The sequence below is a fragment of the Sinocyclocheilus grahami genome, unplaced genomic scaffold, assembly GCF_001515645.1.
Source record: "Sinocyclocheilus grahami isolate Dianchi unplaced genomic scaffold, SAMN03320097.WGS_v1.1 scaffold259.1, whole genome shotgun sequence".
NCBI lineage: Eukaryota > Metazoa > Chordata > Actinopteri > Cypriniformes > Cyprinidae > Sinocyclocheilus > Sinocyclocheilus grahami.
Window position 1 is genome coordinate 1,007,762 of NW_015505438.1, and position 12,563 is coordinate 1,020,324.

Sequence of the window (12,563 nt, forward strand, 5' to 3'; positions counted from 1 at the left end):
TAATATTTATATATATATATATATACATACAGGAATAGCTTTACAGCAATCTTGCAGGGCATAAGACAGCATTTTATTCCGGAGTTTCGTACAATATGTTGGCAAGGCATCACTTTTTTTCAAGGAAATCTTCGGAGGGCGAGGTATGACCTCATTATACGGCAATACAAGGTTCGGTTATGGGGTGTCAATAGCTTTACAGCAATCTTGCAGGGCATAAGACAGCATTTTATTCCGGAGTTTCGTACAATATGTTGGCAAGGCATCACTTTTTTTCAAGGAAATCTTCGGAGGGCGAGGTATGACCTCATTATACGGCAATACAAGGTTCGGTTATGGGGTGTCCGCATGGAAATATATAGGTCAGCTTCATAAATATTTCATGCAAATGGATAGCTGTTCGCTCTAGTGAGGATGAAAAAAAAATCAGAAGCATTGGGATTTACACACTTATTTGATTAGGGAGATTATAATTGCAAAAGTTGTCATTTCCATACTAACCTGCTTTCTTCCCCAGACCTTTAATCTCAGCTATCCTTAAACTCGGCTGTCAGATAGCCAGAGCATTCCTCATAAACTCAAAGGAGGGAAGCGATATTTTGTGGAGCACTGCAGATTTTTCTTATAAAGCCAATGATAAGGAGAGACAAGGCGAGGCCATCTCAATATCCCCCATTTATTCTCATTACTAGCGATAATCATTACTCACTCTCTCTCTCTCTTTTGTTGGTTCCGTCTTTTTTGAGGTATTCCCTTCCCCCCAGTAGACGGCTGCTATATTTGGAGTAGAGCAGACGGATGCTGTTTACTGTCCCCAAAGATCCCAGAGTTTTATCTCCAACATCAGAGACAACCAGAATCAAACTCTCCCGCATCTACAACAAACACAGACTCTAAAGTGCTTAAAAACATGGGGCATGGGAAGAGTCTTGATAATGATGAAAGATTAGAAACATTGAGGAAAGTAAAAAAGATCACACTAATCTCTAGAAAAGTGCAGACAGAAGCGTTTAGGACCACACACTGCAAAAAAATAAAAAATAAAAAAACATTCTTCATGCGAATCTGTCTCTCTCCCCACTTGTTTTTTGGTGAAATTTAATAATAATTTTTTGTCAGTTTTGTTGTGTTTTTGTCATTTTTATTAATTTTTACTATTTCTACTTAGCTTTAATTTATTTTTATTTGAGTTATAATAATTTCATATTTCAACTAAAACTAATTAGAAATGTTTACCTTTTTAAGTTTTTCCTTTAATATTTATATTTAATTTCAGTTTTAAGTTATTAAAAATGATTTAATAGTTCTAGTTTTCTTACTTGATTTTTAGATTTAAAACAAGTAAAAAAAAATATGCCAATGCATTGACAAAATACACTTATATTAAAGATATATCCTCTACACCAGTGTTATTTATGTACTATTAAAAAAATTATGAATATTTGATTTATTAATAATTTACACTTTAAAATACGTTTTTAGTAATTTTATGTGCTTTTGTAATTTACATTTTTATTTAGCTTTGATTTATTTTTTATTTCAGTTTTAGTAATTTTATACATCAACTTGACTGAAAAAAATTTACTTCAAAGTTTTTCATCTATTTAGTTTTTTCACCATTTATATTTTATTTTATCTCAACTTTATGTGAATTAGCAAAAACATTTCTTTGAAATATTTAATAGTTTTACAATAACACTGCACTGTACTGGCAAATTTTGTCACATCAATTTATCTTGTTTAGACTTAAGTAAAAAAGAAAATAATAATAATAATACAAAAAATGCCTGTGCATGAAGATAATGTACACTCAATTAAACAATCTATTAATAGGACCTCTTAGTCCAATATCTAACACAGAGTTGATTTTCAAGTTCATTTTTCTTGTTTGAAAATCTTTTAGAAGTCACCTAGAAAATAAGACAAAATACTCATTATTAATAGGATTTATTGCAGAGCAGTGTCCACGAGACACATCCAATTTAAGTAAAAAAATAAATAAAATCTTTAAAAACAATTTAACTTCATGCAAGTTAGTACAGTGACTTCCGGAGATGAGATTTTCTCCACAACAGCCATGATAAGCAACAGAACCAGCGTTGTACTGGTTAGCCCCGCCCACAGTGAAATCTCATTGGCCCCAAATCCTCTTCTATATAACTGTAAACACATCAACCACACTGTAAAGATCTTTAGAATCCACAGTATTCCCTACAGGTAATGTTTCAGCCATGCGCTACGATGTCTGGCTCCACTAATTAGCCTAGCTGATTTCTTGAGCCGAGCAGCTGAGCTAATGAGTTACCTCGGGTGACCCTAACAAATAAAAGGTGGGAATTATCCTCGGTGGTGCAGCTTTCGCCCTTGCCTGTGGCTGCGATGTAACAAGTGTGCTAATTGGTGTTCCCTGTTTTCACAGGTGTAAGTGTAACCTCCACGCCGGTCAGTGCTCCCTCCGTGATGGGACCCTTCAGTGCGACTGTGAGCACAACACCACTGGACAAGACTGTTCAGCCTGCGAGAGAGGATTCAAAGCCAAGTCCTGGAAGCCTGGCTCCTACCTGCCCACCCCGAACGGCTCGCCGAACATTTGTACGAATTATGCACCTGCTGTATTCAGACACGCGCACACACCTGAGGGGAAGCTATGATTTACGTACAATGTAGAAAACTGGGGCATCTTCACTCGCTAAGGAAAGTAGAATAGCACGAAGCTTTCAAGTAAACTTCGCAATAAAAAGAAGACATATTGAATAGGAGAAATATACAGTTCATCGCTACTGTACGTTCACTGCGTGTAAAAGCTAGGCAGGTTTCTGTATTTTTTAACTCTTAGATGTGCTCCAGATTGGTAGAGGAATAAATAAAATAAACCCACAGGAGTGTTTTGAAAAATAAATGAGTAAAACTCTCTCATTTGTTTTATCTTCCTCTCTTTCTGTTTGCAGGTGAGGCGTCGGGAACGTCTGACAGTAAGTGGCATGCTAATGGAATGCGCTGACTGTCGTTTTCATGTTTTCGCTCCTGCTGCCATCACTCTTTTTGGCCTCTTTATTTCATGTCGTTAGCAAGACGTTGGTTCTGATCCATCCCTTAACTGTCATGGTGAACTCTGATGGCGTGATGCATTTTTCCACAGTTTTCTACTTCATAAATGTTTCATGTGATGTAAGACGCAAAGCATTCTAATGCTGGCTAGTGATCTATGAGGGTGCGCTCAAGGTTATAAGAAATTTCAGCGCGGTTCTGCCCATTTGTGGTGGTCTAATGCTGTTTTGTTGGAAATCTGAGGTGATGACTGATCTCAAGAAAAGTATAGAGGAATCTTAAAGGTGCACTTTGATACTTTTTTTCCAGCTTAAAGGTGAAACATTTACATTTTTAGTGATGCTAGTGGCTCATATATGACTAAGTTTTGCATCTGGAGAAATCTGTGGTACTTTTGAAAAATGTTTCAAATGGTTTAGATGAACAATTTAGTCATATCAGCTGCATAAAAGCTGTTTAATTAGATAAGAAAGTTCTCTTCTCTTGGTGGTGGCCATAATGAGATCATGTGACCAGTTAAATACGGCAAACATCATCTCAGTAAACGATTTTTACGACACGTTCAGTTGTGGAAAATGGGTGATAAATGTGACCCTGGACCACAAAAACTGGTCTTAAGTCGCATATATTTGTATATTTGTAGCAATAGGCAACAATACAGGTATAGGTCATATAGGTCATTAGGATATTAAGTAAAGATCATGTTCCATGAAGATATTTTGTAAAAACTTAATTCCTGATTAGTAATATGCATAGCTAAGAAATTCTTTTGGACTGCTTTAAAGGAACACTCCACTATTTTTGAAAATAGGCTCATTTTCCAACTCCCCTAGAGTTAAACAGTTGAGTTTTACCGTTTTCGAATCCATTCAGTCGATCTCAGGGTCTGGCGGTAGCACTTTTAGCTGTAGCTTAGCATAGATCATTAAATCTGATTAGACCGTTAGCATCTCGCTCAAAAATGACCAAAGAGTTTCGATATTTTTCCTATTTAAAACTTGACTCTTCTGTAGTTACATCGTGCACTAAAACCAACGGAAAATGAAAAGTTGCGATTTTCTAGGCTGATATGGCTAGGAACTATACTCTCATTCCGGCGTAATAATCAAGGAACTTTGCTGCCGTACCATGGGTGCAGCAGGCGCAATGATATTACGCAGCGCCTGAAAATAGACTTATTGGAAGTTACCTAGCTGGGGACTATTTTCAGTATCAGTATCAATTCAAAGACTAGAAAAAAGTTACATAGTGCACCCTCACTCATTTGCCAAACGAAAAAACAGGCTATAATGTTGTTCTCCATTTTCAGTGCCAACACTAGCAGTTACGCTTGATCCTGCCACTGTACCAATGTCCATAACTACATCCATAACACCACCCACAGTCCAACTGACATCAGACTCAACACCAGCCGCCACAGGTTCAGTCCAGCCGATCGCAGTAACCCAGACTCGGGGTACATCAGCGTCTGTAAACATGTTTACAGGTCAGAGCTGGTTTAAAGTCCATAGAGTAGTGCAGTTGTAGATTAAAATAGGTTAGTCTTGTAGTAGTTGAGCAGTGTTCAGTAGATGAGCTCTTTAGATAAACTAGAAGAACATAACAGAAATGCATAAAAGTATCAAAAAGTATCTTGGTATTACAGTGCATTTTTGGTCATGTACCATGTTAATATCATGGTATTCTAAGGAAATACCATAAAGAACCATGTAAATTACATAGTACATGGATATGGTAATCATTCAGTATCATGGTACATGCATGGGTAGTTGACAAATGGACATGGAAATTAACATAAAGCTTTACAATACCCTTCAAAAAGTTTGAGGTCATTAGAGCAATAAGTTAGGTGTATATAAGTTATATATATCAATGTAATATGTAAATTCATGACCAGTTCTTTTTGGAAACAAACACACTTAGATATGTCCAATATATTTCATATTGCAAAACAACAACTATGTTTTTGAAACCGCTAAAATTGCTTTATTTTTATGGTCAAAATCTGTCTCCTTTCTAACAAATTGTTCAAAATATAAGAGAAAATGGCCTTAAGAGAAATTACAAGTTGTGTCAACTGCCTATATACCACAAGTACTGGCAGGTGGTATTATTACCATTTGAAACCATAACTGAAGCGTTTCTTCCCAACCTCTGACCAATGAATAACACTCACTGGAGTGAGAGCAATTTATCACAGCGTGTGTCGGGCCATGGACGCTCACTCTCCCTCAGGGTCCCGCTGCCTGCCATCAAACACACATGCAGAAGACACATTAATACATTATTTCACTCAAAGTAATATGTTGAAATATCTCCATAATTCAATATTATTAGGGCCTGTCAGAATGGCCTGATTTTGGAGTTTGGGATGTCATTTTTTTCAATCATTGCCAAGCTGAAAATATTTAATAACCCTCACTGGAAAGAACTGGGATTGTTTAGAGTGGGAAAAATAATCATTCACAGCATGCGAATCAGATTTTGCAAGTTCTGTCAGCATTTGTCCACAAAAAAGTAATGTTTTATGTATGCTTAATGATGTGTGAGAGAGGTTTTTCCCCTGAGCCTAAGGTGCAATGCCCCTTTTAAAATAGACATTGTGTGTGCTGTTACAGGAAGAAACTGTCCTGTACTAAAAGTTTCATGGTCACTTCTAATATTTTTAAACCCTGGGAAGAATTTGTGGTTCAATAACGTCTAGGTTACTTGTGTAACCCTCGTTCCCTTAAGGAGGGAAAGGAAACTAGACGTTCCCATTCGATCAGTCACGTTCAACGTTACGTCAGTGACTGACGAATTGGGATCCGTATGGAAAACGCCACTATTGCTGGGGTGCGCGTGGCGAAACACGCACGCCAACTGTCATTGGCTTGTTTAGTTAACACTCGAAGGTGATTGGGCTCTCGGGCGAGATCCCAATTCGTCAGTCACTGACGTAACGTAGAACGTGACTGACTGAATGGGAACTTATTGAACAGGGACGTGTCACTGTGTTTATTCACCCCACTGAATAATGGAGCACTCTGACACTCGCCAAGGACATAGCTGAAATCTGAATAGTCCGATTATGAAACTCGAGTCAGATCTTTGATTTGCATGAAAAACATCTGGATTCCAGTTAGTCTCAGCCTTAAACATATACCATTCACAGACAGTCTGAAGTATACTGCAGACAAAACCAGCAACAGCCAGAGAAATCCCAAGTTCTGATTGGCTTTATGATATGTAACTTCTGTGAGGGTGCACAGGTTTTTCTCAGTTAGCTGGGAAACAGCTGGAAAAAGTTTTAAATTAATAGTTCATTGTATTAATGACATTAAAATTAAAAGATATTGTTTGAGGCCATTATTACAGGGCTCCCATGCACATGGCAAATCTCAGGAAATGTTATTTACTCCTGTGATGCAAAGCTGAGTTTTAGCATCATTACTCTAGTCTTCAGTGTCACATCCTTCAGAAATCATTCCTATATGCTGATTTAGTGCTCAACAAATATTTTCTTATTATTATCATGGTTGAAAACAGTTTAAGATTTTCACTCCCCCCCCCAGGATTCTTTGATGAACAGAAAGAAAGCATTTATTTGAAATAGAAATCTTCTGCAACATTATGAATGTCTTTAGTGTCACTTTTAATCAATTTAATGCATCCTTGCTGAATAAAAGTATTAAAGGGGTCATATGATGCTATTTTAAAGATCATTATTTTGTGTATTTGGTGTAACAGAATATGTTGGCATGGGTTCAAAATACTGTCGACCATAAAATGCGTTGCACAAATTTTAACATCTGGGTTGTGCTGTTCTGTTGTAAATAAATCTTAACCAATGATTCCTAATTGCATCTACTTCCGGAAGGCCAAATAAAGTGTTTTTGCTTTCGCACTGAAACACACACCGTCTCCCTGACATGGCTGCATCAACACTACTGCGGTTCCTGAAACCATGCCTTCTTTCTTTGCGTGAACATTTGGGCGGCATTATGCTAATATTTCCACATAGTGACGTAGACATGTGGGGGCATGTTAGAATGAGCCGTTTTAGGTAGGCGTGGTTGACTCTTCACTTTTATAAAGAAAATCTCTTTGGATTTGAGACTTTCGTCTTTGCAACTTTACAGATCTTCTTTATGCACCAAGAGCTTGTAACACTCCAAAGAGAAAGGAATAATTGAAATCGCATCATATGACCCCTTTAATTAAAAACAATTTTTATTTTTTATAGTAGGTGTATACCTCATTTTATCATGCATATTAACTATTTTTGCGTGAAATTACTGTTAAATAATTATTAAATTGTTAATTCCCAGTAAATCACAAATAATTGGAAAAGCCATGTGAATTCAGTCAATGTGTGAGAACGCATTAGTTAGCCACACATAAAAAGACATCAAAAATCTAACTGTATAATCCACTTTGTTTGCTTTGTATATCTCTGAAATAATAAGTATGTATTACTTTACACTTCATTGAATGCCAGTCTATTACTGTGGCATGTATGACTGATTTCAGATTTACCCACCTGTAAACATCAATATAAAAAAATGAAATTGTTTATTTTACAAGCCTTATAATCTAGTCAGCACTCAGCAGTTAGTGACCAGAATAAATTAGAATGTGGACGCAACTCTTGTTGAAATCTAGTTGCTCCAGTAGCAGTGACCTCTGCACTCGTCACGCTGAAACGGGAAGGTTATCAGCATATGCGCTTCAGGGGCAAATCAAGACATCATTACCAAAATTATCTCCAAACAATCCTGGGATTGAACCCTACTGCTATCCAGTGTCATTTTTTATTTTATTTTTATTAAATTTTACTTTGGAATAAAATATGGAAGCACCGTTTATTCCATTCTTCTTTCCTGGATAGAGTGTTTGGAAAGCTCTCACTGTCCTAAAGGAGAAGACAGAGAGGAAAACAGAGTGAAAGAGAGAGAGAGGGAGAATGCAATAGAGAAAGACGGAGAGCAGGAATTTGGAGGAAATGGATGATGAATGTTTATTAATCTTGTGGGCCTCCCATCACACTAAAAATAACCCTCATGCATTTATCCAGCAAGGGCAATGTTATTGCACATCTTCATGCCCAAGTGTCTGAGGCAGAGCATGGGGAGAAGCATCTCGAAGATTTAGTAAGCAACTATACGTAATAAAGGTAAAATTATTCATAATTACTGCAAGGGACTGGCTCTGTTCCAAAACCAAGTGAACTTCCTCGCTGTCTACAGCCTACATAGGCGCCTGCCTTCTGAGACAGCATGCTAACTGAAATGGAAGCTCATAAGTGACTGAATTATCTAAACAGACAGCAAATTCATGGGTCACACAAACAGCACTCCTCAAAGCAACTGAATGTAGTTTTGTCTACAGTTAAGTGAGCGGAGTTCACTGTCATAATTACAGTGGATAGCTGTACATATGCATTTGATTTTACCGTAAAAATGCGCCCTTTTAGCAGAATTTCGTACCCACTCACCAAACTCACATACTCCCAGAACAGGCGTTTGGGGAAATAGTTATTCGCCTTATTAGAAGTCAGTTTACCATCAGACTGATTTTAAAACTGGTATTACAAGGTTAAAAAAAAAAAAAAAAAATACTGTTGCTTTAAGTCAAACACACATATATGGTATGAGGAGACAGAACATTCGTAAAAAATGCATGGGAGAAATTGTATGGCTCATTAGGTGTGTGATGGAATGGAAGCCCCCCGTCTTCAATTTGAATGAGCCAATCACTTTGGCAGTTTGCACATTCTAGAATCTATAATTTTTTTAAAAATGAGAAAAAAAAGAAAATGAAAAGAAAAAGTATGGCAAAGAATAATCAAATAAATCTAAATGTGTTGTACATTTCAATAGCATCAACAACAAATTAACTATAAAATATGACACTGTTACTCGCTACTCTGAAATTATAATACACTATTGAAACGTAACCTTGGAAAACTGTTTTGGAGATTCTGGTCTTTCCTGGTTCAAGTACATAAAATATTTTCTTGTTAGTTTCATTCTTGTGTTAGAGTTTGTGAAACTAACAAGCACAAATATAGCACTCACAAATGATGTAAAATAGACTACTTTTTAGATTTACTATTTTTAGCCATACTTTTTGCATAAAAAAATGCAAGTATATTTATAAATCAACATTTCTCATGCTTCGTCCACCTTCTTGGATAGATTGTCACAATGCATTTTGGCATTGCTTCCCTTGTGAAGCATACATTCTGCTTTAGAATCTGGCCGAAATACATTTTCTTAGAAGGCAGCACAGTCATCCTGCCTACCTTTTGGAACAGCAGGGGTGCACTTATGATGCCTTAAATAGTCAGCTTACTAGACCTTGGAACAGAGTCATTAATTCACAAGATTGCAAGCCTGCCTTTTTTTAAACACTCTTTCTTTGTTTCTCTCTGTCGTTCTAATGTTGCCAGAGACTGAGAGCGGTCTGAAGTAGATTGGGCCACTCTGTGCCTGCTCTTTTGGTTCTGGTCTGGTTTGGTGGCAGATGGCGGTTAGGGGTGGGGTGGGGGGGTGGGTTGTGACGTGAGAAATCTGCCCATGCTCCAGCTCTCACGTTAACCCCCCATGGCCATATGCCTGCCCTCCTGTTACCCGTTCCCTGCTCATCAGCCCTGTACCGAGCTCCGAGCTCTCTCTCACACAGGCACAGATACACTCTTTGTCTAGAAAGCATGAGTGCGCTGTGAGAGACTAATTCGATTAGTAGCCTGTTAAAAGGCACTGGATGATAATTCCACTCTGGTGGCCTCAACTGATCATTTTGTGTGAATGGACATGCGTGACACAGCATGTTAAAAAAAAAACTGTTGTAAAAGATGTTGAATAAACAGTACATCTAGCACCATCAAGACCAATATTAAAAAGAATTGCACAGTTGTAACACCAGAACAGATATATTGACTCCTGAACCTTTTTTTTCAATCATTTTACACATCTGCCACAATAATAAACTCCTTATGTCTTCATATCTTCATTTTGGAGCTTTTTATATCATACAGTTAACGTGACCGACTGATCTATTACGTGGCTTTTTTTTTTAGCACCAAGTAATTAATTTTTTTGTGTGAATATTTTTGATCCACTTTGTGACAGTTTAGAACCAGTGGTTCCCAACCGGGGTGCCGCCTGTCGAGAGCAGGGGTGCCGCGCAAAAACTCATTTTTTATATATTTTTAAATTGCTAAAATGTTCAAAAAAGCAGCTATTATATAATATCCATTTCTTGTGTCGCCAATAATTAGAGATGCACTGAAATTTCGTCTGCCGAAAATTAGTTCACAGGTCAGGTTTCACTTTCACGTGGTGTGACGCTCTGCATATTATCCCGCTCTATGTGAGCGCTCCACTAATATAGCATTCATGCTCATCGAAACAGCAAAGTCCACTCAAAAATCAAGCTGACAGGAAACATCTATGTAGTACAGTATTGTTTCTGTTTGCAATAGCCCTACTGTGTTGTAACAAGGTGTGGTAAACGGGCAACTCTGGGAACTCTGCCCTCTCATTCATTGATCTGCTAACCGTTATGCTCACGTGTCCTCTGATAATAATAGCTTTCTAGGATTAAACATTATTTGGATAATTGGTAAAAAAAAAAAAAATTCTTAATAGCCCTACTGTGTGTTAGAAAAACAGCAATTTATTTCATTTGTAGGCCTATCGTTATTTTTTTATTTGTGCTATTATTAGTAATTTCTTTATTTGTTCTTATTTTATTATTAACTGCATAGCCTCCTTGTCATTTTTTTTATTAAATTCAAAGTTTTAAATCAAGCTCGTGCTACTGCAACAAAATTACCCAGCTGTAAAATGAAAAATACACTGAGTGAGCAAAACTTTGTTTAATTACCATTATAACTAGCTATCTCACAATGTTTACATATGAATAAAAGCCTACATTAAAATCTGTCATATAAATTGGTCTCTTCATTAGAAATGAGCCTATTGATTGCCACCATTGATGGACACATTTCTTTTTATAATATTAAAAATATTTGTATGACATTATATTCTGCAGTTCTTCCCTGTTGTACTGAATATCTACACTTTTCAAATTATCATATCGAAGTTAGAAATTCAAATATTGTGACAAAATTAATTTTGTAGGGTGCCACAAGTTTGTTAAAATTTCCAAAGGGTGCTGCGACTAAAAAAAGGTTGGGAAACACTGGTTTAGACCCCTATACCATATGTATCTAAGGTATGGGATTCGTTTTTTTTAAAGAAATTTATATTTTTATTCAGCTAGAATGTATTAAATTGTTAAAAAAAATGAGAGTAAAGACATTTATAATTAAATTTTTTTTAAAAAGTAAATAAGAAATGTTTCTTAAGCACCAAATCAGCATATAAGAATGATTTCTGAAGGATCATGTGACACTGAAGACTGGAGTAATGACTGCTAAAATTCAGCTTTGCATCACATAAATAAATTACATTTGAAATTATATTAAAATAAAAAAATCGTTATTTTAAATTGCAATAATATTTTACAATATTACTGTATTTTTGATCAAATAAATGCAGCCTGGGTGAGCATTTAAAACATTAAAAAAAAATCTTACTGACCTCACTGAACTTGTGATTGGTAGTGTATGTGCTGTAAACAGCCTCTGTTATGATTTTCTTACTTCTTCGAGAAATCTGTTAAATAACGAATAAACAATGATATGTAAATGTGGTCAGTCATTCAGTTATTTTCACCCAAAAATCTAAATTCTGTCAACATTTACTCACCCCCATGCTGTTCCAATCCTTTAAAACTTTTTCAACTGTTCATTGGTTCAGACGTCGAAACCATGGCTTTCTATAAATATCCTGATGGAAGGAAGTTTAGCATTGCATTAGGGTATAAAAGAGTACATACTACAAAGTCTTTTATTTTCCATGATATATGTCCCCCTTTATATAAACCAGTTTGTATAATTACGAAAATGCAACTGATCTCAAAGAACACGAATCCCTGTGTGAATCTCTCACTGAATTATTACAGACAGACTGAGACATAAATTATTTTCAGTCACGACACTCAGACACAACACTAAATAAAACATCTATCGGTTATACGAACCATTTTTCATTAGCAAACCATATAAATACAATAAACCCATGGAATTAGGGAACAGTGTCTTCAGCCATGCTTTAATTATGAAACACTGGGGAGGGACGCAACCTTAATAAAACATCAGCATGCCTGAGAGCAGGAAGTATCAGCCTGCTGCGGTGCTCACTGTGGGCTGCCCACGCTGAATCCCAAAGCTCCCATCAGCACCGGCACAGTGTAAGCTGACATGGTCATTCCTCTTCCAGAGGGAAGACACCTGCTCCTACTGAGACAGCCAGACAAACGCAAACAAACTAACATGCATGAGATGCCGAATGCCACGTTCCATATTTGACGTCCAGTACTCTGAACACTGGCATAGACAGAGATGATTAGCATTGTGCTGGCATTGAGGAGCGCGTCTGACTTTAAGTAGGGTAAGGTGTTTT

General features: G+C 36.7%; 1 protein-coding gene across 5 annotated transcripts in view; it reads left to right on the top strand.

Moving 5' to 3' along the window:
- Nucleotides 1–12,563, top strand: part of LOC107598980 (netrin-G2-like) — a 114,961-nt gene that overhangs the window by 67,789 nt on the left and 34,609 nt on the right. For 3 of the 5 annotated variants that reach the window (XM_016290450.1, XM_016290454.1, XM_016290453.1), the window contains exons 4-6: nt 2,420–2,592; nt 2,949–2,972; nt 4,358–4,534. In XM_016290450.1, coding sequence (XP_016145936.1) covers nt 2,420–2,592; nt 2,949–2,972; nt 4,358–4,534 — 374 coding nt within the window. The remainder of the gene's footprint in view (nt 1–2,419; nt 2,593–2,948; nt 2,973–4,357; nt 4,535–12,563) is intronic. The other 2 variants (XM_016290451.1, XM_016290455.1) reach the window with 1 other exon arrangement.